The 27,227-nt window shown below is 38.0% G+C and overlaps 1 protein-coding gene across 4 annotated transcripts in view; it reads left to right on the forward strand.

The window, feature by feature from the left end:
• Positions 1-2,111: 2,111 nt before the first annotated feature.
• The window catches only part of SLC1A3 (solute carrier family 1 member 3), a gene marked incomplete at its 3' end in the record, with an annotated part of 36,234 nt that continues 11,118 nt past the window's right edge, over positions 2,112-27,227 (forward strand). For 3 of the 4 annotated variants that reach the window (XM_081321202.1, XM_081321203.1, XM_081321205.1), the window contains exons 1-2: positions 2,112-2,418; positions 16,977-17,114. In XM_081321202.1, the coding sequence (XP_081177328.1) occupies positions 2,238-2,418; positions 16,977-17,114 (319 nt within the window). In that variant the 5' untranslated portion in view covers positions 2,112-2,237. The remainder of the gene's footprint in view (positions 2,419-16,976; positions 17,115-27,227) is intronic. The other variant, XM_081321204.1, reaches the window with a different exon arrangement.

Consider the following 27,227-nt stretch of genomic DNA (forward strand, 5'->3'; position numbering starts at 1 on the left):
TCTCGGGTCAAGTTCAATCTTTTCCAGCTAGCGCTCCTCTCAAGTATTGAGAAGCTGAAGAGGGGCAAGTTCTGAAGAAGTTCCCAAAACATTTGTTATGGAGAATAATAGGCCAATCTCAGGACATGTCACGGCCCTGTCCGGAGCGCTTTGGAGTCTAAAGAAGGAAGTACGCTCGTACAGCCTTCGCTTCTGTTCCCTGATTCTGTTCCCTGATTCTGGAGAATCGGCTTCAAATGAACGGGATTCTCGCCTGCCACGTCCAGCCAGAAACGGCGGACTCGGGAGGACGATGCGTGCCTGCCTTGGCCATCCTCGCCGCATCAGCTGAATAGACCAAGCGTGAAAGTGGGAGGACAAAGAAAGCTGCCCGCTTCCAGGGTACCCACGCTCATCAATATTCCCAACGCTCAACTTTCACCGTCCCCCATCCCCTCTTCCCGAACACACGTTTTACTGTTCTGCGTGTGCCCCCCCCCCCCAACTTGGCTTGGTAGACTCCTCCCCTTTCCTTAACTCGCCGCGATTTGCCAGCGGAGTACACGCTTTTTTCCCCAACTTCGACTCCCTTTACTTTATTGTCACACACCACCACCCCCTTTTTATCCCATTGGTATCTTCTGGGGAACCTTACCTTTGCCCATTTGCCCCTCGGAGGACTCCAATTTTGAAAAGGTGGGTGCGCTTATTAATTTCAAGTCTGTCTGTTCCTTTCTTCGATTTTTCTCCTTCCCCCCCCCCCCACCCGGTTGGATGCGAGCACACCTTGACGTTGACTTGTTTCCTTTTCTCGGGGTTTAAAAGAAAATGAGAAGGAGGGTGGGAAGAGAAGTTTTAATGCTCCGGATCTGGGACGTGGGGAAGGATTGAATATCTGGGTTGGGTTGGGTTGTTTTTTTTAAAGCAAATGTTCATTACCCTTTATACTAAAATTATACGTTTATGCAATGATGGATGGACTGTGGGATTTCCCCGCCTGCGATATGAAGTGGGTAGAAATGAATATTTAATCCCACTGGCGAAACAAAAGGATTTGATTTTTGAGTGAGTGCACTTTATTAAAATTCTCTTATTTTTAGGAGTTTGAGTGGAGGGAGGAGAACAGGATTGTAGAGTGAAGAGTGAAATGTATAACTCGGTGTAGATATTATAATTTCTGATCTGTTTAGAATATTTATTGAGGGAGACTTAAGCAGCAATTAGCAGCAATTTTCAACTGTTTCAGCTGCGGCACAATATTGAGTATAGCAATAGTTCTGTAGCATAATCAGAAAAGTATTAATTGTGTATAGATACTGGCTTGAGGGGAAATTCTACATCTTTTATTGTTATACACTTAGGAAATAAGACAAAAATCTAGTGGTACACTAGAAACACATTTGTGACACGTCTCCTATTGAACTGTATTAAAGAGGAATCTCTGACTGTGAAAGTGAACTTGATTTAAATCAATGAGTTCTTTTAAAAAAAAATCTGTAGACACTGCATTGGATGTGTGACTTGTGAGATTTGGTTTATTGTGATTTACAATAAAGATGGAGCCTCTTTTATAAACACTTGTACGGGTCGGACACGACTTCGCAGCTAACAACAACAACAACTAAAATTGCCACTTTAAATTCTTAGTTGCCCTGGTGAATTAGTAAAGTAACTATAACATAAATCTGGAACAGGAATGCATCTTGGAACATTCTTCTAAAGTAGCTGAACATGTCAGATGTGATATATCCCATGATATACGCCATGATTGTTTAACTTTTCTTTTAGCCCACATGTCTTATGTATTAATGGGAATTAGTCCTTTCTTCAGTGATTGCAGTATAAAATGGGCACATATTGCCAATATCATTTTTCTAGATTCATCATCATAAGCTCACTGTTGTTTGATTTTGATTTCCATCCATATCGTTATCATCAGCAAGTCAATATTATGTAATTTTTGGCCTTTTCAATGGCTAGTTATTAAAAAGTTAACTTCCAATAAGTATGAAATTTGCTTATTAATATCTATATTTTAAGTAGTCTATTTTTAAGAATGTTATTACAGAACATGATTTTGTTTTAAAAATGTAGCTAACTGCATTAAACTCACATTCTTTTTATTTTTTTTCTCTCTAGGTCTTATCTCTGGTAAAAACTATCTGTTTTAATTTAATTTCTTTTGTCCCTTCTTATTACTGGGAAGATTTTTAAGAACACAAAAAAGTAAGGGGGATTTTTTTATTCCTGAGACAGAAATGACTAAAGTTAACGGTGAAGACACAAGATCGGGGAATAGGATGGAGCGCTTCCAGCAAGGGGTCCGAAAACGTACTCTTATGGCAAAAAAGAAGGTTCAAAACATCACAAAGGAAGATGTTAAAAATTATTTACTGAGAAATTTTTTTGTGATTTTCACTGTCATTGGTGTCATTGTGGGTGAGTAATTTGATCAAGACCAGAATCTTGAAAATTTTGTTTGGACAATATTATTGCTGTTCACTTCCTTACTTTGCTGAGAATATATTTGTTGCTCCAAATTAGTGTTGCCTGCCATTACATATCCTATCAGTTTATAAAGTTTAAGAAAGAAATTTCTTAAGCTGTTTTAAGCCTCCAATTTTTTGAGTAATTCCTAAATTCAAATGTTCATTGCAATATCTCTTGATACTTATTAGAAATCAAAGCAAATCATCTACAACCTTAGCCCGTTTCCTATTTATTTTCCATCATTTCCAAGCTATAAAAATTAGACACATCAAAGATCACAATATCAGTTATGAACAATGACAAACCATAGGAATAATAATTTCAATTGCAGCATTTAGTTCTCTCTCTTTTTTAATGGAGTTGAACTTGTGCCTTCAAGGTCATGTCTCACATATTCTACTCCTGTCATTCAATCATTGATGGGAGATTTACCTGGCAAAAATAAAATTAGGGGGTTTAGTTCCATATTGTTGGCAAAGTGGATTACTATAGAGCAATGTTAGCTCTATAGGTTTAATATTCCAAATATTTCTTAGTTCAAAAGGAAAAAGGTTGGTTTGGGAAGAATCCTTGCTCTATAGACTTTATAGCAACCTGAATCTAAAGATGTGTGCAACTTGTTCTGTGTGTCAAGAACATGGGTTTGTGTTTTCAATACACTGGATTTTCTATTTGTTGGTTTGCAAATGCTTTGATTTTTCTAAAAAAATTTTTTGACAAGGGTAAGGTAGGCATTGAGATGATGATGATGATGATGATGATTTTTCCCCTTCAACAGATAAATAGTTGGCATCTTTTTTCATTCAGGATTGCATGTGTTCAACTCACATTGGGCACAGCTAAAGAACTTCTTGAACTTTAGCCATTGGTCTTTGCTTTGCAAAAAGAAAGTATTTTTATAAGAAGAAAAAAATAAACCAAGTGAAGGAAAGTATTTGGATAAAAAAAAATAATTTCTATGATGTATAGTCATAATCTTTATTTTATTTAAAGGGAGTATCAGGTACTTAGATAACATTAAAACAAGGAAAGAATGTTTGCTTATTGTAATCAAAGGAATCATAATCCACTGTATGAAAAGGACTTTAGAACTATTTTCCTAGAGATTTACAGGAAAAGAAACCTGGGTGACCATTTTGGGGAGAAGATGTTCAAAACATAATGGTACAGGGTTTCAAAATCATTTTCCAGGAGATCCTAGTACTTGCAACTTTTGCTTAAGCTTACATTGTTGCAGGGTTTTCATAGTTTGTTGGGATGTGAATGCCTTCTGCATAAGCCCAAGTGAAAACAACTGGAAACATGCAAAAGAACGGACCTCATGTATATGTTACATTCCTTTCACTTGGATGTAGAATCTAGGTGTAAGTAAGATGTAAGAACTGGGAAGTTCACCTAACCACATCACTTCCAACTGCATACAGTGGAAGTGGGTCTGACAAGAAATGAGGGACCTAATTATTACTAGTAATAATTAGTAAGTAAGCAAGCACAGTCTTAAGCAAAAGCTTTTCTTTGCATCTTTATCATTTTACCAATATGAGTCCCAAGAGGAGACTTATGTCGTGAGGTCATAATCTGGTATTTCTAAAAGCAATCTAGGAGTAAATCACATGATTTCAATGGGATTTATTCTCAAGCAGATATATGTATGACTCCATGCATAGGAAATATATTCTGTTCTAGAAACTCAGAAAGCATCCGTTTTATTCTTTGACTCAATATTTTAGTAAGGTCTCATTGCATTTAGATTTTAAGAGTGGAATTTTTTTATGGCAAGGGATTGATTAGGCTTAGAATTACGCTGAATGTAACGCCTTTAGAAGCTTCTCTAAATATAATTAATGGGCAATTAATTTGATTATATTGAAAAATAATTCTCTAAGGATCCATTTTTGTGAAACAATTATGGAAATAACTCCAAGGAACTATTTTGCTGTGCAACCTGAATTGATTGCAAAATCAGATCAGATATGAGAGATTTAGGTTCACAAGCTTTGAAGCAGCAGCAAAAATTATGGGTATAACTTCAGTGAAAAAAACTGTGACTACCTTCATAGCATTAGAAAAAGGAAGTAGACTGAATAGCAGAACACATGCATTTATTTCAATGTTACTAGGATGTAAATCATCTATTTGAGGTGACAATCAAACTTGAAACTGTGATCATGTCGCCTCAGTTAAAAAAACAACTAAAAGACTTCCCCATTTAAAGTAGTAAAGAGGAGGTTTCTCCTTGAATATTATTTCAACAAAACTAACTAATGAAGAAATGAATACCATGATAAGAAAAACAAAGTTTACATGTATACATAGCATTTGGGTAGGTAGAAAACATTTCAGAGGAGTGTTTTGTTTTTTTTAATCCCATTTATATCCCGCCCTTCTCCGAAGACTCAGGGCGGCTTACAATCTAAGCACAAATCAATGTGCTTAGCAATAGTTGCTGTTCCCTACTTTTTTTTCAGTTGTATCTGGCAAAATATGAAATTTACAGTCGGAAAATGTAAAAAAAAAACCCTCCAGTGAACTAATGTATTTTGAAATGGCAGTTACAAGAGATCAATTTTAGAAATTTAGTAAATGTGACATGTTCATTTCTTGGTTTGCTGAAATGAAATGTTGATAGAATCGTAGATTTTAGAATATATTTTCAGAGATATTCTTTTCAAATAGTTTATAGGAATATGGAATTTGAGTAATATAAATTTTATGAGTAAATAAAGAGCAGCGTAGCACGCATGTGTGTAAAAATGACAGATATGGATGTGAGAATACACACACAGAAACACATATAGGCAGTTTGGGAAATGGATGTGTTCATTTTACAGAGGAACACATTTAAATGGCTGAACTTGGGAAAAGAGCATTTGAACAAGAAAATCTAATAAACCTGAATGTAAGTGGTCCTTAAAGAGAAGCATTGCAGTTGTTTAAAGAGTTGATAACAAAAGTTCCATTCTGTGATGACAGTGATGAAGGCTAGCAGCCTAAAATTAAATATTTATTAGGGCAGTCCTCATTGCAATTGCTATTGGTGCAACTATTGTGTTCTTACTGAACTAACTTTCATTAACTTTCACTCTGGACAAAAATGGTAGAGCAGAACTTAAGAACGTATGGAATGCCTGTCAATTCCTTGTTAATTCTGGATTTTGTACAGGCCAAATACGGTATCTGGTGTTGCAAAAATTGTGGATGGCATTGAATATCAATTTTAAGCCAGCTCACGCTCTTACAACCTTAGAAATACACTAGGTGCAGATTTCTGGCAACCTGCAAGCATTTCTATGCCTTTTCTTCTTCTGGTTTAAGGAGGATTTTTCACACCCAGATATAACATCCTTCCATCGGTGCTACTATCTGGCAGGTAGGCCAATATGTCCCTGTCTCAGTGCACTTGCCTTTTTGATTCTGGGGAAATTGACACAATTCAACATGTTCTTTTTTATTGTAACTTTTATAAGGATCTCCTAAACCTAAAGGATATCATAACCCCTCTTTTACTAAGTAGACTTGGGAGAATGGACAATTTTTATACCATGAAACTTAAACCATGAAACTGCCTACACAGTGGTCAAATTTAAAATGAATTAAAATGAGACCACAACTAACATGAAACATAAATGGACAATCCTTTTTCTTTCTTTCCTTTTAACTGTTTGATTTTATCAGGTTGTATCTATTGTTGATCTCTGAGCATAAATCATTTGATTTAGAACTAACTGATATAAAGCAGGTCAAGGGTAGGAGGCAAATCTCCCATGACATCAGAATTCAACTAGTAAATGTAAATTAGCAAGAAATATTCCTTACCCTATAAGTATAGTAGAACAACAACAACACACTAGAACAAAGTGTATAGTATAACATTAGCCCATATATCAGAAATAAGCTCAAGGTGATTCAGTGGGATATAGCAGGGTTCTCCAACTTGGTTCCCTGCAAATGAATGGTAAATGTAACAGTACTCCAAACCAATAATTGGCCTTCAGCAGATTGCCAGGTTATGAAAACTGAAAATAAATATATTGAAGACAAAATAGCTGGTGCTGCAGTTACAGTACAATCCTTGAGAAGTTGATCCGATTTAACATGTGTAAAACAGTGATCTATAGTCGGAAACGACTAGCACACATGTGCGGGGGAACCTTTTCCTTTTTACTATAGTTATTAAACTGTGTGGTCATGACAAATCAGTTAAATTAAATTATAGTTTCTGCTTTGAAAAATATCTCAAGTTCAACTAACCATCTATGAACCTTCTCATGCTGCTTTTATTACAATTCTGGAATATATGAAGCTGAAATGGGAAGGGTTTTAAAAGTGAACCGAAAGACTTGCTTTAATTTAGGAACCAGTGCATAGGAGAAGACTTTCTTGGACCGATCCTGATCCTATTTTAACGCCACTTCTGACCTGTGCAGTAGCACAGGCCCTTAAGTGTCTCAGGCAAACTTTCTCTTGCAAATGTCTAAAATATAGCATTCTTGTTCAGATACAGTGCTCTGCCAATATATTAGTTGGCTCTAACTAGCTGTGGACAGCAAGAAAACCAGCAGGAGCTTACATTCAGAGCACTGGTTACAGGAAAATTATCTACTTCTGCCAGAGAACAGAAATATTCACCCATATACACATTGCAAAAAAACCCCAAAAACAATCAGTCAAGAAACATGCCACAGACTAGCCCTTGGTAGAGTAGCCATGAAAGTCTTGGAAGATATTCAAATGTCATGTGTCTAATTCTACAACGGTCAAAATTGTGCAAGCAATTGTATTACCTGTGACACTCTATGGAAGCAAAAGTTGGCAGGATAGGAAGGGTATTGACACTTTTGAACTTGGATATTGAAGGAGACTACTGACAATTCCATGGACTGCCAGGAAAGCAATCCAGTGGATCATTGAACAAATCAACTTAGAGTTCTCATTCAAAGTCCAAATGACCAGGTCAAATTATCCTACTTCAGATATACTATGTGAAGACCCGTCTCTCTGAAAAAGGCTGTAATGCTGGGAAAGTTGGAAGGAAAGAGAAGATGAGAATGACCAGCAGCAAGGTGGGTGGACTGTGGAGATGCTATAACAGTTGCAACTTCAAGGACTATTTTCACTGTTTTCTGATTGCTCCAAACTTTCCATCTTCTACCACTTAAGGCAGCATGTGCATATTGTCCAATGATAGGATTCGTCTGTTTTGTTACAGATTCCATATTAATCCTACCATATCTCAGCTGTTCTGAACCACTTTTTCCATTCAAATTCAAAGTACTACATAGTTGTAATATTTGAAGTCTCGGAAATTAGACCAAATGATGGGGCAGCAGGCATACAGGCATATTTCATGCTGACTTTAATTCTCAATTAGCTAAAAAGTGAGTGGTGTGATACACATTGCACAGTTGTCCTTCCTTTTAAAATGTTTATTTAGAGGAAAATTTAAAAGACCAATCTGGATTGGAAACACCAAATCTAAGTGGATGTAGCCTGTACTTTTGTTCTCTCTACCCTCAAAGCATTTGTTTAGAAAAATTGACCTCCTTTTGGTCTAGTAGATGGCCACAGCCCAAGTCTTCCTTTGGAAATGTGCCACTTTCCCAAGAAAGACAAAGACAAACTAGTGTAACCGGTGTATCCTGAGGAGTTGGAACTAAAGAAGTTGAAGGGAATCAACATCATTAGTTGCCTTCTAGTAAATAGAACTTTTGTAAGTGAGATTTTCAATCATGGTAAACATTTATGGAATCACTCATCACCTTATACCTCAAAAAATTGTTCCTGCTTACTTTCACCCATTGAAAAATTCTTCATATAATGAGTTTCTTCCTAATTCCTAAGCCTATCCTAAAGCTAGATTTCTTGCCCAAAGGACATGTATTATCCTTTATGACTCTAGTTCCTGTCTGTTTCTTCTCTGTTTAGCTTCTTCCTGTGCTCTCCAACCTAACCTCCAATGTAGTTTTCTCTTGCCTTGTCAACAGGAAGATACTTATATGTTTTGGAGCATGAGCAGTTCAACATTTTGTTTTCAGATTAAATGCTTCCTCTTATGTGTGGCTTAAGAACCCTGTAAACCCCATAAAAAGCATGATCAGATGCAGCTGAGAAGGGAAATCAAAGGAAAATTAGTATTATAAACCACATTGGGAAGTTGAAACCAAATTCCAAAAAAAGGCCCTGCCTTTAATGTCAAAGAAACTATATTGATATACAACCAGAGTCTCCCTTGAATTGAGAGCATCTGTAATTTTTTAGAAGTAAAAAAAAATAAACCATTGGAACCTCTGAATTTGGGGAAAGAGTTAAAGCACCCTTTATCCAATCTTGTATTTTCTTTGCTGAGGATAATAGGAATTATCGTCACCTGAGAATATGACTAGCATAACCAACCCCTACAAATACAAGTAAGGTTGAAAATGATTACACATGTATGGAATCCATTGTGTAATGGAAGCATTACACTAGGGTTCCTGGGTAAGTGAAATAATGTATCTTCATGTTACCATGTTTACTTTCCTGTTTACTAGGTTCCAGGTGATCTGTGAACTTAGACATTTGTTTGCAGAGATTTCTTTCATTCACTCAGTAACCTCATCAGTGAATAAGTAAATATTTATGCCATTGTTCCACAAACATGTTACTGAAATATGAATTTTGTTGTTTCCATTTATGAGTTGCAAGATAGACTGGCCCTGAAAAAAATAGTTAGTAATTTAAAAATAATTTAAAAAATAATATACTGAAGGTAGCTGGTTGCAACCAACCTTGTTGCAGACTATAAAGAGAGGGAAGAGAGGGAAGCAGGCTGTGAAGAGAAAGGAAAGGATCCCAAATGCTTTTTTATTGGTATCTGGATTTTCTCCCTCTCTCTTTTGTTTGTGTTGTAACCAAAAAGGAAAAAGATTGCATGGCATATGTCCCTATGAACTAAAAACTCTGGCTTAATAAAATCAGGAGGTAAACAATTCATATACAGCCAAGTTGCCTCCTTGTTTTGTGACCAGCCAACAGGCTAGGATTTGGTAATAAGAACTACTAGAATTTCACATCAGAACTATGGTGAAATAGTAACAAACCCAGATGTGTAAAGCTGATTTCTGATTGTTTGTATGCAAGTGCTTAACTGAGTTCTGGGTTCACCCCAGCATAAGAAACTACAGTAGAATAAGTGATGTACTTTAGTTTAATAACTACCTTTGCAGAATGTGGAGTAGAATGACTGCATACCAGTTGTTTGTATAGATCTTGATTTATTGTAATAATGAATCAAAATTGGGAAAACATCAACTTGGCCTATTATACTGTCAGAGAAATATAGTATCATAAGATAAGCTCAAATGTAGTTAAATATAAAATACTGTATGAAATTCTAGATTTGTCATCAAATGAAAAATTCTCAAAGTATAGATCTAGATTCTAGAATCATCCTCAGTAGAATGTTATTATGAGCCTATTATATTTTAGGTTCAACAAAACATTTTGTAGAGTACTCCGGGCCATTTTTCTTACCAAGCTATTCAAGTACAGGCTGGTTGATGTGACAATTTATTATCAAAAACCATATTCTCAAGAATCATATTCAGAGTACTCATCAATAGCCAACCATCAAACCATAGAGAAGTATTGAGATGCCTCAAGATTCAGTCATGACCCTCTACTCATCAACAGTTTTATTAATGCCTTGGATGAAAAGAATATTAATTTTATTAGTTCAAAAGAAAATACAACATTGGAATAGATAACTAATACCCTGGAAGAAATAAATAAAAGTCAAGACAATTTTGGTAGGCTAAAGAAATTAGATGAAAGTAATAGAGTGAACTTAAACATGATAAATGCAAAATTATTCAAATAGGGAATATTTAACTGCACAAATATAGTGTGGTAAGATACCAAGATTAGCAATAGAATGTGCAGAAATAATCTTGCACTGAGTGGATAAAAAGACCAAATGAGTTACCCTTGAGAGATGTGGTTGCAGACAGTAGTCATTTCTAATCAAGGGTGGAGCAGTAGTAGTAGTAGTAGTAGTAGTAGTAGTCATTTCTAATCCTTGGTGGAGCAGTGGGCTAATGCCTCCTTAAGTAACACCAGCTGCCTGCAATTAGTGCAGGTTCGCATCCCACCAGGCTCAAGGTTGACTCAGCCTTCCATCCTTCCGAGGTAGGTAAAATGAGGACCCAGATTGTTGGGGGCAATTAAGCTGACTTTGTAATAATGCCGCTTGGGGTGTGTGTGAAAGCCCTAATAAGCAGGCATATACATAGAATGAAGGCTACTGCTAAGCTTGTAAGCCACCCTGAGTCTTCGGAGAAGGGCGGGATATAAATGGAATTAAAATAAATAAATAAATAAATAAATAAATAAATAAATAAATAAATAAATAAATAAATAAATAAATAAAATAATAATATCACATTCTCACTGTCTATGGAGATTCTGAGTCATCCAGGTCATGGTTGTCCCAAAAGTGCTTTTTTTCAAAAGGCAAATGGACTTTGTTTTTCCTTGAAGATGTTTTGCTTCTTATCCAAGAAGCTTCTTCAGTTCAGTTCAAGGAAAAACAAAGTGTAGTTGCCTTTGGGACACCACATTTTCACATTAAGCCTTCCTTGTTTCGGAGCACCACTTGTTAGAAAGGTTTCAGACAAACTGGAACTGGTTCAGAGAAAGGCAACAAAGATATTCAGAGGAGAAGGGACTATTTTCTGTGAATTTAAGTAGAGGATGGATAGTCAACTGTCTTGGGTTCTTTCCTTGGATTCCTGCCCAAAGCAGGTATATAACACTCAGTGTCTAAATAGCTCTTACCATTTCTCTGATTATATTTGACTGGAGAAACAAGGCACATAATAATTGAAGTTTAGACCATTATGAAGGGCCTAGCATATATACCTTTTTTAAAAAAAATCTTTGCTTGATAATTCATTAAAACCACAGTGAAATGGTTGTTGAACTTCATGGGAACAACATGATACTTGATAGAACAGCCACTTAAGAAAGACCAGAACTGTCATTAGAGAGTGTTTTTATTCATGTGTAACATATTTCTCTGTATTAAATAATGTGCTTCTGACCCATTCCCCAACTGCAACTGAAATTTAAATGGAATTCAATCAGTTTTAGCTCTTTGTCAAAGTTAAAGCTTTTGAATTTGATAAGTGAGAATTAAGTTTTGGAAGGAGTTGTTGGGTTCTATGTGTGTATGCTTTGTTTGTTTCAAAAAGAGTAGTCTTGGCATGCCATATAAACATCTACTGTGGCTGGTGGTCCAAAAATGTTTTCCCATTACTCCAACAATGGAAAACAATACTCTTTGTTTTTGTGTGTTGTTGTTCAAGAACTTCTTGCTAGTTTTTAGATGAGATGATCCTTTGGCATAATCAGTCATCCCTATGTTCTTACTTCCTTACTTTTCTTATTGGTCCATGAAAGGCTCCTGGATGACCTTAATGAAAGTTTACTGATGTTATCTCATCTCATTTTTATTTGTATAGTTCTAGTATTTAAAAAGTATGCTTTCCATGGTAACATTGTAAGGAAAATTAAACTGATTGTAAAAAGATGGTTTGCACATGCTGATACCCCATTACTTTCTGGTTCACGATTTGCCATGAAATTTGCATCAAGCAAGCATGATCCAAGCAGTGTGTTTCTATGTAAACTTGACAGCTCCTTGAGAAATAGTATAAGAAATCAATGAATAGAAGACAAAAAACATTAAAGAATAACAATTTAAGGCTATTCTTCATTCTTTCCACATTTAATTTCAGGTTTGCTTGATAGTCATTACTAAAAATTCTTAGTTGGATATTAATGGGAGAACAATACAATTCTTAAGAATACAAACCCATACACCATCTATTGTTTCCCCACTGGCAACATATCAGATACCAAGATCCTGAAACAAATGTTTTGAATCTCTTATATAATACACTCAGTATCTGGTCTCCTGCTATATTCTCCACTACTTCAAGGTTCTCTTCACTTCCCATCTCAAATCCATCTTTGCTTTTGGGAAAGCAACTAGTATTCTCATGGTGACAAGGCTAAAGTCATGTGAGAACAGGCCCATGATTTATAGCCCTGTCTCTTCAGTGGTATTTATAGCATTTCACTTCATTAACACCGACAAACTAGAGAAGATCTGAGTTTGAGATAAGTGATTAATTAACCTAATAGTTAATAGTTGCTAAATAATTGGTTGTAGGTCAAGGACTATCTGTATTTTACCATTCACAACAACCCATTGAGGCAGGACTGGCCCAAAGTCACCCAGTCACCTTTCATGCCCAAGAGACATCTAATCCAGGGCTTTTCAACCTTTTCACCCGTTGTACCATTTTAGGATATGGCAACATCCGAGTACCACCAGTCACCTAGCAAGGTGTCAAAAACTTGAACCCCCCCAAAAAAGGAAAAAAGTGATGAGGTACAGGTAGTCCTCGATTTACAACAGTTCACTTAGTGACTGCTCGAAGTTACAATGGCACTGAAAAAAGTGCCCCCCAAGCCACAGCTGAGCAAGACGCCTGCCTGCCCGCCCGGCGGCACTCTTCCTCCTGTCCAAGGTTTTTATTGTTGTGAGCATTTCTGTTGAGGATTGGCAGTGGGGGGTGGGGGGTGGGGAGAGTTTGTTTTTTATCCTCCCCCCATCTGCTGGGTGGTTGCAGCAGGTTTTGGTCATTTCATATGACCCTGGGATACTGTGACCGTCATAAATATAAATTCAGATGCCAAGGATCTGAATGTAAATCACAAGATCTTGGAGATGCTGCAACATTCCAGTTGATTGGCACTTCTTCTGGGCTCAGAAGCACCAGGAACAGTGCTGAGCTCCAGCTGGAGCCTGGCGCTGATCCTGGCGCTTCCACTGAGCCCTAACAGCCCCAAAGAAGCACTGATCCTGGCGCTTCCGCTGAGCCCTAACAGCCCTGAAGCTTCAGCCATCTCTCGCTCAGGTTTGTGTGGTGCTGCCACCAGTTCAGCTCATTCCCCACCCCCGCTACTTTTCTAGGATGGTCACGTACTACCTACCACCTGCCAGGTGCCAACATACCACAGGTGGTACCCGTACCACTGGTTGAAAAGCCCTGTTCTAATCCACAGTCTCCTGATATCTAGTTCAGCGCTTTATCTCTGTATATCAACCTGGCTGTCAAGAGTTCTAAAATCTAAATCATGCAGAGAGCTTGTGAGCAGGTACATTTTTATGCGCTATCAAAGGTGCCCTATCAAGCTTTCTTCTCCATTATATAGATAGCAGTGAGGCCAATTCATAGAGGCAGGAGAGGGGAAGCACAGGTCAGGAATCCCACTCCTTGCCTCTTAATTGATTTCAGCTGTATAAGCAAAAGAATTCTTGGTATTTTCCCAGATACATCTGATAAAATGCAAATGAAGTAGATGGGGAAAGCAAATATAAGCTCATTTGCTGCTCATACATTTTTAATCTCACGAAGGACTACAGGTAGTCCTCGGCTTACACCTACAATTGAGCCCAAATTGTATGTTGCTAAGTGAGTTTTGCCCCATTTTACAACTTTTCTTGCCACATTTGTTAACTGAATCACTGCAGTTGTTAAATTAGTAACACAGCTGTTAACTGAATCTGGTTTCTCCATTGAGTTTGCTTGTCCGAAGGTTGCAAACGTTGATCACATGGCCCTAGGACACTGCAACCATCATAAATGTGAGTCAGTTGTCAAGATTTATATAAATCACGTGACCATGGGGATGCTGCAACAGTCATAAGTGTGAAAAATAGTCATAAATCACTTTTTCCCAGTGTCATTGTAACTTTGAATGGTCACTAAACGAATTGTTGAAAGTTGAGGACTACCTGTACTGACAAAGGGCCCTGGATGTATATAATTGTATCTGATTGGAGTCAGGTGTCTCCTTTTGTCTGGTTTATGAGAAATAAAGTTCTTGTTCACTTGATTTACCCTCTAAATTTTCTCTGAGAGACAAGGACATTACTTTAAACCAAAGTTTCCCAAGCCTTTTCCTTTCATTCTCAAAATTGCTATCAAAAAGTCTTATTTATCCAATGTGGGCAAAACACTTTAAGTCAGTTTAAATGTGATTGGGTAATGGGTTAATGTGTTTTTACTGACAGAAAAATCACTTTTACCCAAATATGGATAATTGATCCAGGTTTGGGAACCACTACTTTATAATGCTAAGGCAAGATTTTTTTAAAAAACAATTTGTTAAACAAGAAATAATGGTTTCATATAATGCTAAACCAGAAAGGGGAAATTCCATGGTTTTAACATTGTGAGAATACACAATAATAATGAGCAGATCATTATTCAGATACAAGATTGGTTGAGTGCTTTGATCAAGAAACAATTATTTAAGGATACAATTATGAAATTTGTTTTTATGGAGATATTGTAATTTTAATCTTTTTTCATTTATTTTGGCTTGCAAATAATAGTAAGAAAGCAATTTTTGACATTTTTGCTTTGGATATCGATATAATTTTGTTCCAAATTTTAATGCCACAGACTGGTGTTTTTCAAATTTGACAACTTTAAGAAGTGTGGATCTCAGCTCCCAGAATTCCCCAGCCAGTCTTCTGCTGAGTTGAAGTGTATACATCTTAAAGTTGCTAAGCTTGAAAAATACTGCTATAGTGCAACTTATTTTACTTAAGATTGGTATTGACATCTGTAGGTTACATCTGTAACTATATATTCCTTATATTGTTATTTTGCATGTTCTCTAATCAAAATATTTAAATTATTAATTAAATTTAGTAACATAGCAGAGTTGCATTTCAGAATTCCGCACTTATATTTCCCTTTCAACATGAAGAAGTACAACATAGAACCAAAAATGTGTTTAGTTTGGTCTGGTGATTATACAGAGCTACATCTTGCAAGCTTTTTCATTTTTGTCTCTGTTTAGATTGTGTACCTGGACAGTTTCTTTTAATGCATTGTTCTCCTGAAAAAAATCAGGGAATTAGAATTTTTTTGTCTTTTGAAAATATGTGCTCCTCCTGTCTTCATTTTGAATGCCAGCTTCCTCTCTCTCCCACCCTCCAATGTGAGAAGTCAGGAGAAAACCTGCAGAACAACTTTTGGGAGATTTCTTACAAGGCTTTGTTCCACAGATAGGCTCACAAATTGTTAGGAAACTTAAACCTTTGTAGAGTAGGGGTGTTCTGTATATATGTAGAATCTATACCAGAGTCCCTTTGATTTCCAACTGGCCTTGCTTGTTATTTTTTACCTGCAGTCATTGCTCCGTTGTCAAACATGAATGAATATAACATTGCATCCACGGTACCTTTAATAAAATGAAAGGCAGGACATTGGTGAACTGGTATTGTAATTGTAAGAACACAGAGAAGAATTTGTAAAGTTCTAAAACTTTGCATGGATATTTTGGTGTGTGTGTATATCTGTGTGTGCCTTTATTTATTTATCAAATTTATATGCCACCCATCTCGCAAAATGATGCCTTGGAGTAAGTTTTTTACTCTAGGCAATTGCCTAGAATAGTCTTGGAAGATTTTTTGACAAGGTTTTTCAAAAGTGGTTTGCCATTGCCTCCTTCCTAGGGTTGTGTGAGAGAGTCTGGCCCAAGGTCACCCAGCTGCTTTCATGCCTAAGGCAGGATTTCATGCCTAAGGAAGTCTCATGCTCTCCCAGTTTGTAGCCTGATACCTCATCGACTTCACCCCCAACTCCTTCTCATTTTTGTATGGGTTATTCCTTCACATGTGCTCTTTTAAGTCTCCTTTTTGTGTAAGACTGGCTCAGCTGCTGAAGAATATAAAATAAAAGAGTTGTACAATCATTCAGAACTGTACAGCTGCATACCAACTGCTCTTGTGGTCAATGGAAAGGAAAAGCAGGGCCAACCATGAATGGCCTACAAAGGCCCTTCCATCACTTCCAATCAAAAGAATGGATGGGTTAACCATTTTAATTCCTAAAACACAAACAGAATTGAGCAATGGGCAGTGTTGCAATCCTCTCCAGATTAGATGGGAATAAACTTCACTGTCTTCTCTGGGGCTTCTGAATAGTGCATGGAACTGCACTATTAGTATATGGATTACTCTACTTTCTGATTAAAAAGTAGACTACTGAAAAGAGTATGTGTACAATGAGAATCAATGATCAATAGCTCGATTGTACATCAAGTTTTCAGAAGAAAATAAAAGCTTATGTAAGGATTTCTCTTCAGGGCAAGCCCTAAGTATGTGAAGTCCAAGCACATTCATACCTCAGGAAAATCGGTTTTACACTATTTTCTTCTTTTCTGGAAGTCATGAGAGCTAGATAATTCAGCAGAAAATATTTTGTTGCCTCACAAACCCCATAGTCTACCAACTCAGTTGCAGCCAACATCAAAGTGATGAGAATTTGTAGTTCTGCCCTCAGTGTATCTGTGAATGTTCTTGTCAGTTACAGCTGTACCAAATTTATGTGTTTATATAATGTTTGCAGAAGAATAAAGCACCATGGTTTCTCTTTTCTTAGGTATCATCCTTGGCTTTTGTCTCCGATCCTATCATTTCAGCTACCGAGAAGTGAAATATTTTTCCTTCCCTGGTGAACTGTTAATGAGAATGCTGCAAATGTTGGTTTTGCCTCTCATTGTTTCCAGCTTAGTAACAGGTACTGGTATAAATTATTTTCTAATTTCTTTTTGTGTTTTACTACTGTCATTCAAGTTTAACATTTTTATTTGTGTGAATATGTGTACTATTCAAAAAACAGTATCTAAGGATATACTCTAGGCCAGGGGTATCAAACTGCTGGCCTGTGGGCCAATTCCATCATACGGAGGCCACACCCATCCCAGCTCCGGCAATGCAAAAAAAGTTGCGATATGTCACGACACATCACATGACGTGGCGAGTTTGACACCCATGCTCTAGGCACCTCAAAGAATCTAGAATGTGATGTTGTAATATAACAATTCATGGTGGTGATTATTAAGTAAAAAATGGGCTCTTTAACAAAAGGACGGGAGCTCTGTGGCCGAATATTTACTTGCATACAGAAGCTGAAAGATTCGGTTACCAACAACTTCAGTTAAAACTAAGATAAAACATTTATTCATTAGTTGATTATAATTGATTTGTTGTGGTGGTATGTCATAAGTCATTGTGGTTGTTAAGTGAGGCACCCATATGACTCCTTATTCAATGACTGCAGTCCTGATTCTCCCAGTTGCAGTCATTAAGTTACTGTGCTGGTCATTAAGCAGAGCATGGGGTACCTCAGGATACGGAAGGCCTGGCGCAGGCCCATGCTGTGTTTTAGGTCCAACTGCAGCAGACTCTCAGCTAGCTAGCTTGCTTGCTTGCTCCTCCATGCCACCCATCTCAACAGAGGCAACTCTAGGTAGCTTACATTCAATTAAAACACTATAAAACAATAAATAAGGTTCATAAATTTAAATACATGGCCTCTGCTGGGCCTCCCAGGACCGCTTCATGTAGCCACCCTCTGGACAGCTTCTCACTCTGCCAGATTGTCTGCTTTTTTGACCTGTTGGATCCACAGCCTTGGGCCTGCTTCCCGCTCTGCCAGGTTACACAGCCTTGGCCCTCCTACCTGCCCTGTCATGCTTTGCTCTTTTTACCTTTTCCAAAGATCACCTTTCTGAAAAATGGCCCAGCCGATGTGATCCTCGGCTTTCCTACAGAGCCACTTTGGGCCATTCTAGAAGTATCTCATTCTCTCAGTAAGCACAATTTCCCCAAAAATCCCAGAAAGACCTTTGTTCTCCAATGGCTGCTCTATTTATCTCCTGCATATTCCTCCGAGTTACAGGTTTTTTTACAAAGCATTTTCTTGCAATATTGCAACAACAGCAACAACAAAAATTAAAGCTGTCGCAGGTTCCCTCAAAGGATACTTACAGGAAACCCTGCGAAACTGGAAGTTTGCCTCAGTGTGCTGTTTTAGAGGGAAAGATGTTTATTAATATTATTGGCTACCTTCTATCAAGGGACCCCCAAGGTAACCTGGATTTATTTGAAAGCAGCTGGTAATGTATGAACTTCCCACTGCCCCCTTCTACAAACACAGATGTGTAACTGTTGTGCACATTTCAGTTCTCAAAAAGATTGGCCTGTGAGCTAAGAAGGAAAGAGAGTATGACTGCCAGTAAAACAATGGAGATTTTTAGAGTAGAAAAGAAAACAAATGAAAGGGAAGATTACTTTTAAAGTAATAATAATAATAATATTGTTGGATTTTCCATGCACATTAGATGAAAAGATTCTAATGCTGTTTTAAGACTGCATGTTTTTTGTACAAGCCATAATATTCAGGTAGCCATTTTTTTTACCATTTTTAATTCTTAGGAAGGGTGGGTACAATCCTCATCTCCATGCTTTATTATTTAAGAGGAAAAGAGAAATGTGGCATGGCTAAAATGGTCTCTGAAAATAATTAGTTTTTTAAAAGTTGTTAAAATTGCAGATATAAAATAAAGGAGAGGGGTAAAAGCTGGACCTGTTTTGTGTAACTTATAATTATCCTAGTTAAAGCAACTGCTGGAAAAGGAAGCTCTTTCCTGGATATTGGAAATATAGTGCTTACCCTGGGGAAAGATTCTGGGTGAGACAGAGATTGTTTTCAGACGCACTATGAACCTGGTTCTTTGAATTATTAAGCATTAGATGCAGTGGTGGGATTCAAATATGTGAACAACCGGTTCTCTATGTGGATGCCGCTTCCGGAAGTCCATTCTGGGCCTGGGCAACAAAAAATTAGCTACCGTTTCTGCCGAAGTGGTGCGAACTGGCTGAATCCCACAACTGTTTAGATGGTTCATGCAGAAATGTACAGGTGATCCTCAATTTATGGTCATTTGTTTCACAACAGTTCAAAATTAGGACAGCCTTGGAAGAAGCCAATTTATGACTTCCCCTTGCATTTACAAATGTCACATCACCTCACAGTCACACAATCACAATTGGGTGCTTGGCAACTGGATCACATTTACAACCAGTTGCACCATCCTGCAATCATGTGTTAACAATTTGCAAACTTCCTACCCAGTTTTCAACAAAAAACATAAATTGGGGAAGCTGAATTTGCTTAATGACCACATGATTCCCTTAACAACTGAGGTGATTTGCTTAACAGCAATAAAAATAATTGTAAGATTGGGTCTTGTTATGTGATAACTCGCCTTATAAACACATCAACATATGATGGAAATTTCCATCCCAAATACAGTTATAAGTTGAAGACTATTTGTGCATTATAAACTTATCCAATAGCTAACAAATCTGGCCAAAAAGCCCTAACCAAGATTAACCCCAAGCTTACTGTATTATGTGAATATAACTGCTAGACCTTTGATGGTCACATAGATTTAACTGTGTAAACACAGCCTGAGTCAGCTTTATAACTTCAGAAGTCTGTTAGAAGAGCAGGATCAAATGGAGTTGAGTAGCATCAGAACTAAATCATAGGCTGGGCTCACACAACACACTAAGGCAAACACACACAAAAATGTTATGCCCAGCATCTGATATTCGGCAATATGTCGCTTATGGAGGTAATTATTTTCCCATCAAACAGATTTTTCACTGTAAACTTTATTATGTCTGCTTCTTCATAAATTCCAATTCAAAGTATTGTACCTATAGTAGGAGACTTAAGGTGTTATTCATCTTTCTTGTCACTTCCTGTGGTTTTATTAGCCAATCACTGCAAGTGGTACTTTCTTTTTAGCATCCTTTTCCCCCATTCTGTGCAGCCATAGCAACCTAAGATTAGCAGAATCTTGTTGGATCAGGCCAAGGACCCTTTAATCCAGTCTTCCGTCTCCAGTCTTCTGTGTCATGGATGCATTTAGGAAGCTTACAGATAGAATGGCAGGGTGATAGGCCTCTTTCACTGCTGTTCTCCAGAAACAGGCACATATGGCATGCTTAGGACATTGCGCCATTATGCACTTAAACTTCCTTCTCTATACTGTCTAGCTGCCTGGTCTGACTTTTCTTCTGCTGCCTTAAGCCAGGAATTCCACTAAGGCTATAAACACTGACCTATCTTTCCAGAGGTCAAAACATAGTGCCTAACTGTGAACCTGGAGATCTGGTTTGCATTTGACCCCATAACCCTTTGCATTCTTACGGAGGAATAGCTTCATGGCTCATGTTTCTCTGGAATGTGTCTCACTTCTTCCCTTCCATTCTCGTTTCCAACTTCCTTGTGCCATTATCATCATCACTGTTGATCGTTCTGTCCCCAAATTTGGAAGGATGAAATAATAAATAAGATTTGAATAGGCTCATCTTGGCCTGTAAACTAAAATAAGTTCTTCATTTTGTTACCACTTTCAAATGTTGCAAATTTGGAAAATTGGAAATAAATTTAGCTTCAATGACTATATATAGGTTGTAGAAGCACGTGATCATCTCACCAAACTATATAAACTTAGGGACAGGAAGTCAGTATTTATATAGCCAATCAGAGGGAGCGTAACATGTCTTAAAATGTTTGTTCTTATCCTAACTCTAGTGAGAAGTGCCTACTAGCCCACTGGGCTTCCACTTTCCTGTTGTCAAATTGCAATGGGTAAAAACAGATGAATTGGTGGCGATATTCTTACATAGTTTTAAAACTTGAGTTCTGAAGAAAGGACTTTTTAAAAAATAATACAAACTTGTGGCCCTTTCCTAACTCTGATGAACTTGGAAGTTCTTGATACTTATTTTTTTATCAGCCTGGAACAGTGTTTTATTTAGATTAGCTTAGAACAGTATATTTCAAACTTGGCATGCTGTATTGGAAATTCCTAAACCTTACCACATTTTGAGAAATATTGGTCTAGAACAATATCTGAATTCAGCTAGTTGTGGCATAGTTACAAAGCATTAATAAACCATGGTTTAGCCCTGCATATGAAGCCATGGTCATAGCAAACACTCTTTTCCAACAACCCAAGAGACGGCTCTACACGTGGACATCACCAGATGGTCAACACAGAAATCAGATTGACTATATGCTCTGCAGCCAAAGATGGAGAAGCTCTATACAGTCAGTAAAAACAAGACCAGGAGCTGACTGTGGCTCAGACCATGAGCTTCTCATTGCAAAGTTTAGGCTTAAACTGAAGAAAGTAGGGAAAAGCACTAGGCCACTCAGGTATGAATTAAATCATATCCCTGTTGAATATACAGTAGAGGTGACAAATAGATTTAAGGAATTAGATCTGATAGACAGAGTGCCTGAAGAACTATGGACAGAGGTTCGCAACATTGTACAACAGGTAGCAACCAAAACCATCCCAAAGAAAAAGAAATGCAAAAAAGCAAAATGGCTGTCTGAGGAAGCTTTGCAAATAGCTGAGGAAAGGAGCGAAGCAAAAGGCAAGGGAGAAAAAGAAAGATACGCCCAATTGAATGCAGAATTCCAGAGAATAGCTAGAAGAGATAAGAATGCCTTCTTAAATGAACAGTGCAAAGAAATAGAAGAAAACAATAGAATAGGGAGGACCAGAGATCTTTCCAAGAAAATTGGAGAGATGAAGGGAACGTTTAATGCAAAAATGGGCATGATAAAGGACCAAAATGGCAGGGACCTAACAGAGGCAGAAGAGATTAAGAAGAGGTGGCAAAATTACACAGAAGAACTATATAAGAATGAGCTTAATGTCCCTGATAATCACAGTGAGGTGATCACTGACCTCAAGCCAGACATCCTAGATTGTGAAGTGAAGTGGGCCTTGGAAAAGCTGAGCAACAACAAAGCTAGTGGAGGTGACAGCATTCCAGCTAAGCTATTCAAAATCTTAAAAGACGATGCAGTAAAAGTGCTACACTCAATTTGCCAGCAAATTTGGAAAACTCAACAGCAGCCACAGGATTGGAAAAGATCAGTTTACATTCCAATTCCAAAGAAAGGCAGTGCCAAAGAATGTTCAAACTATCGCACCATTGCACTCATTTCTCATGCTAGTAAAGTTATGCTTAAAATCCTACAAGCTAGACTCCAGCAGTATGTGGATCGAGAACTACCAGAAGTACAGGCAGGATTTCGAAGAGGCAGAGGAACTAGAGATCAAATTGCCAACATACACTGGATCATGGAGAAAGCTAGAGAGTTCCAGAAAAACATCTACTTCTGCTTCATTGACTATGCTAAAGCCTTTGATTGTGTGGATCATAACAAACTGTGGCAAGTTCTTAAAGAGATGGGTGTACCAGACCATTTTATTTGTCTCTTGAGAAACCTATATGTGGGCCAAGAAGCAACAGTGAGAACTGGACACGGAACCACTGATTGGTTCAAAATTGGGAAAGGAGTCCGGCAAGGCTGTATACTGTCACCCTGCCTATTTAACTTATATGCAGAGTACATCATGAGAAAGGCAGGGCTAGATGAATCAAAAGTTGGAATTAAGATTGCCGGAAGAAATATCAACAACCTAAGATATGCAGATGATACCACTCTAATGGCAGAAAGTGAAGAAGAACTAAAGAGCCTCTTGTTGCAGTTGAAGAAGGAGAGTGCAAAAGTTGGGTTGAAACTTAACCAAGAAAACCAGGATCATGGCATCTGGCACTCTCAATTCCTGGCAAATAGATGGGGAAGAAATGGAGGTAGTGACAGATTTTATTTTCCTGGGCTCCAAGATCACTGCAGATGGGGACTGTAGCCAAGAAATTAAAAGACGCTTGCTCCTCGGGAGGAAAGCAATGGCAAATCTAGACAGCACACTAAAAAGCAGAGACATCACCCTGTCAACAAAAGTGCATATAGTCAAGGCTATGGTCTTCCCAGTTGCAATGTATGGCAGTGAAAGTTGGACCATAAGAAAGGCCGAGCGCCAAAGAATTGAGGCCTTTGAGCTATGGTGCTGGAGAAGACTCCTGCGAGTGCCTTGGACTGCAAGGCGATCAAACCGGTCAGTCCTAGAGGAGATCAACCCTGATTGCTCTTTAGAAGGCCAGATCCTGAAGCTAAAACTCAAATACTTTGGCCACCTAATGAGAAGGAAGGACTCACTGGAGAAGAGCCTAATGCTGGGAAAGATTGAGGGCAATAGAAGAAGAGGACGACAGAGAATGAGGTGGATGGATGGAGTCACTGAAGCAGTAGGCGTGAGCTTAAATGGACTCCAGAAGATGGTAGAGGACAGGAAGGCCTGGAGGAACATTGTCCATAGGGTCACGATGGGTCGGACACGACTTCGCAGCTAACAACAACATGAAGCCACTGGAGGGCTAATAGGTATGGAGCAATTAAGAAAATCATTATTTAAATAAAAGACACTTTATGACAGGAGTGTCAAACTCGCAACATCATGTGACTATTTTGTGATATATTGCGACTTTGTTCCCATTGCCAGCAATGGGATGGGCACGGTTTTACCATGACGTATCCGGCCCGTGGGCTGGCAGTTTGACACCCCTGCTTTATGACATCTGATCATTTACCATATCTGTGGTTGGATAAATTGGGAGGAAAGGAATGGTGTTTCCTAGCCAAATTCACGTGCTAATCTTTTAAGCAGATTTAAATCTATTATTATTGTAACAGATTGGAAAAAAGTTGCAGATGTATTACCTCAGACCAAAAAAAAATTTGGCTTTCCTGCTAATTTGCTATGCTTCAAGAAGTTTGGTTGGCTTGGGAAATTACTTTGATGGACTTCCCTCTAATTAAATCACAGTATTTCACTGTACTACTTCAATATTAGGGATAATCATCAAGTGAAGGTCCTTTTTTCACAAGCTGATGGGCTTTGATTCTACATCATTTACTTTCAAATATCCTCACCCAACTCATATCCCAGCTACCAGAAAAGGCCATTTTAAGCCATTTAATGATACGAGAAAATGCTTTTAAAGGAGAGCAGGTTAATTTAAGTGTCACATCCATCAAAGGATGGTCTCTTCAGGTCTCTAGCAAGCAGGTATTGGCTGCCTTTAGTTACTGAAAAATTTTGGGCTGCTATTTCTGTGTGCCTTCGTTTACAGATTCTTGGCATTGGGACAGTTAGTTCTTTGTGCTCTGGTATTACAATGAGGCAACCCAAGAGAAAGAGACTCGGTTCAAGGCTGTCAGCTGTTACTAATCACCATTCTATGGCTTGCTGTGAATCCCTGCTAGTCCTTACCTCCTGCTCTGCTTAGCACACATAAAGAAGATAAATTACTCCCTTAGTTTCTCTTCAAAAAACATATTGTGTGTTGCATTCCAATATCATGAGCAAAAGATGGAATAATGCAAAGAGTTAAAGTGGTATCTAAACAGCCCACACAGTAGGGTCCTACTCTGGCAGATGTGAAGAACAGGAAATGTGCCACTGACTTGGATATCTAGAAATATTGTGTTACTTTGCGCTTGCAAAGTTGAAAGTAGAAATGGGATGCAGCCCTAAGAGAAAGGGCCTCAGGGTTGTTTGTTTGTGTGTGTGTGTGTGTGTGTGTGTGTGTGTGTGTGTGTGTGTGTGTGTGTTGAATAGGCTATTCCAGTATTTCTTAACCTCAGCAATTTTAAGATGTGTGGACTTCAGCTCCCAGAATTCCCCAGCTAGCAAAGCTGGTTGGAGAATTCTGGCAGTTGAAGTCCACACATCTTAAAGTTTCCAAGGTTGAAAAAAAAACTGACCTATTCCAACTGTGCAACCTTGCATCAACATCAAGGACTGTGGGAAGTTACAGCAAAAGGCAAAAGTACATTTAAGCCTGAAGAAAATAATCTCTGAGAAGTCAATGGAGTAAAGTTGAGTGATCATGATACAAGAGACAGATTTTGAAATGGAAAGGAACAGATGGACCAGTTACTTCCTCAGATTTGCTCTAAGAACTGTCTTAAAAGATACAGGTAGTCTTCAACTTATGACCAGTTACTTGGTGACCATTTGAAGTTTTGACAGACCTACCAGAACAGTACTTACAGTATGATCCAGATTCGAAGCTCCAGTGGTTCACCCCTGCCATGGTCATGTGACTTCACTTTGGGCATTCAGCAAGTGGGCCATGTTTACAGCTGTTTGTGGCATCCCGCAGTCATGTGACCGTATTTTAGGACAGTTTTGCCAAAAACTGGTATTTACTTCCAGTTTTCAGCAAACCTGCCATAGCAAACCATGGGTGCACTTAACAACCACAGCATTCGCTTAACAACTGACTCAAAAAAGCTCATAAAATCATCATGAGTTACCTCTGTGATTAGCAGGCTCCTTTACAGATGTAAATTGAGGACTAAAGCTCTAACAAAGCTTGTTTGGCTTTATTTGAATCTAAAATGTCATAACGTGGATTAATCAAGGGTACATTTTGCTTTTGCTTTTGCTTTTGTTTTGTTTATTATAATTAAGAACTATATTCCACCCCTTGTCTTTGGGACAGTGCAATGTTTCTGATTCAACCAGTCTGCATGCCAGACTGTAAGGCATACATGCTTAAAAGAAAACTTAGGCAAGGATACTTGCCCTTCTTTATGGGTATAAAGATAAAGCCTACTTTCCCTTGAGCTTAGAGTGAAATTTATTATTGTTAATCACACAGATGGTATTCCTCTGAATGAATGTATATTGCAAAGGTTGTTTGCAGTTTGTTCAGCTTTGCAGGGTTGTGTTTGTCACATACCGGTAGTTTCAAGTCCAGCCCAATATACAACAGTCCAGCCAAAATTCACTTCTTTATTGGATTGCACGCAATAAACAGAATCTTGCCAGACTAAACCTTTATTACTCTCACCCCAATGGATATGCCCTGGGAGATTCTAAAGAGTGACTATTCCAGCTTTCTTCCTATCTAGCTCCAGTGTGATAAACTTTAGCATGGAGGTGGATTGCCTAGGAGGGGAAGGGTGCACTCCAGGGAAGTTAGCAACACTGCTCAGATATTATGTGTGAGAGAAAGAGGTGGAAACATCCCATCCCCAACAGTTCACATTGTGGAATATATTGTAGATACAGACAATTGAGTGCTCAATCTAGCAAGATTTTGTCTATAGGTATGAAACAATAAAGAACTCGGCTTGGAAAAATCACCATGTGTGATTCTTGGTTTTGGGCTTGACATCAGGGCTGTGTTGCCTCTTATCCCCCTCCTTGGAATGTGCTCACTCCTTTCTGGGAAATTGGCGCTTCTTTGTAGTCCATTACACCATATCCCCCTCCATGGACACCATCCCTCACACATAATTGCCTGAGTAGCCACTTACACGTTAGCCAATATAATACAGTATATTAGAGTATTGGATTGGGCAGACATTTGTTTCAGCCCAATCTATCTAACAAGATGGTTATTTTGAGGATAAGATGAGGGTGTGCCCAGGTTCATCTCTGTTAATTATGTAAAAGAACAGTAAAGTATTAATGCAAGAAATACATAATTGAATGAATAATAAATGATTATGAATTAAAGAATTAAAATGGGAAATTGCTAAGCACGCTGATTTGTGCTTCTTAGATTGTAAGCCGCCCTGAGTCTTCGGAGAACGGCGGGATATAAATGGGATTTAAAAAAAAAGAAATCCATTGCCAAAAAAGAACGGGCATATTTGTGCAGAATAGTTACATGTGAAATGCTAAAGGTAGAATTAATTGCTATAGCTAATATTGAAATATAATAGAATTTATCACAGTAAAGTAGATATATATTCTGTGCCTTCTCAAACCCCTATTTGTTTGTTTATTTAGTAAACATATATTTTTTTTAATTTTTTTTTTAATTCCATTTATATCCCGCCCTTCTCCGAAGACTCAGGGCGGCTTACAAGCTTAGCAGTAGCCTATGTATA

The sequence above is a fragment of the Vipera berus genome (assembly GCF_964194415.1).
Source record: "Vipera berus genome assembly, chromosome: 2".
Taxonomy (NCBI): domain Eukaryota; kingdom Metazoa; phylum Chordata; class Lepidosauria; order Squamata; family Viperidae; genus Vipera; species Vipera berus.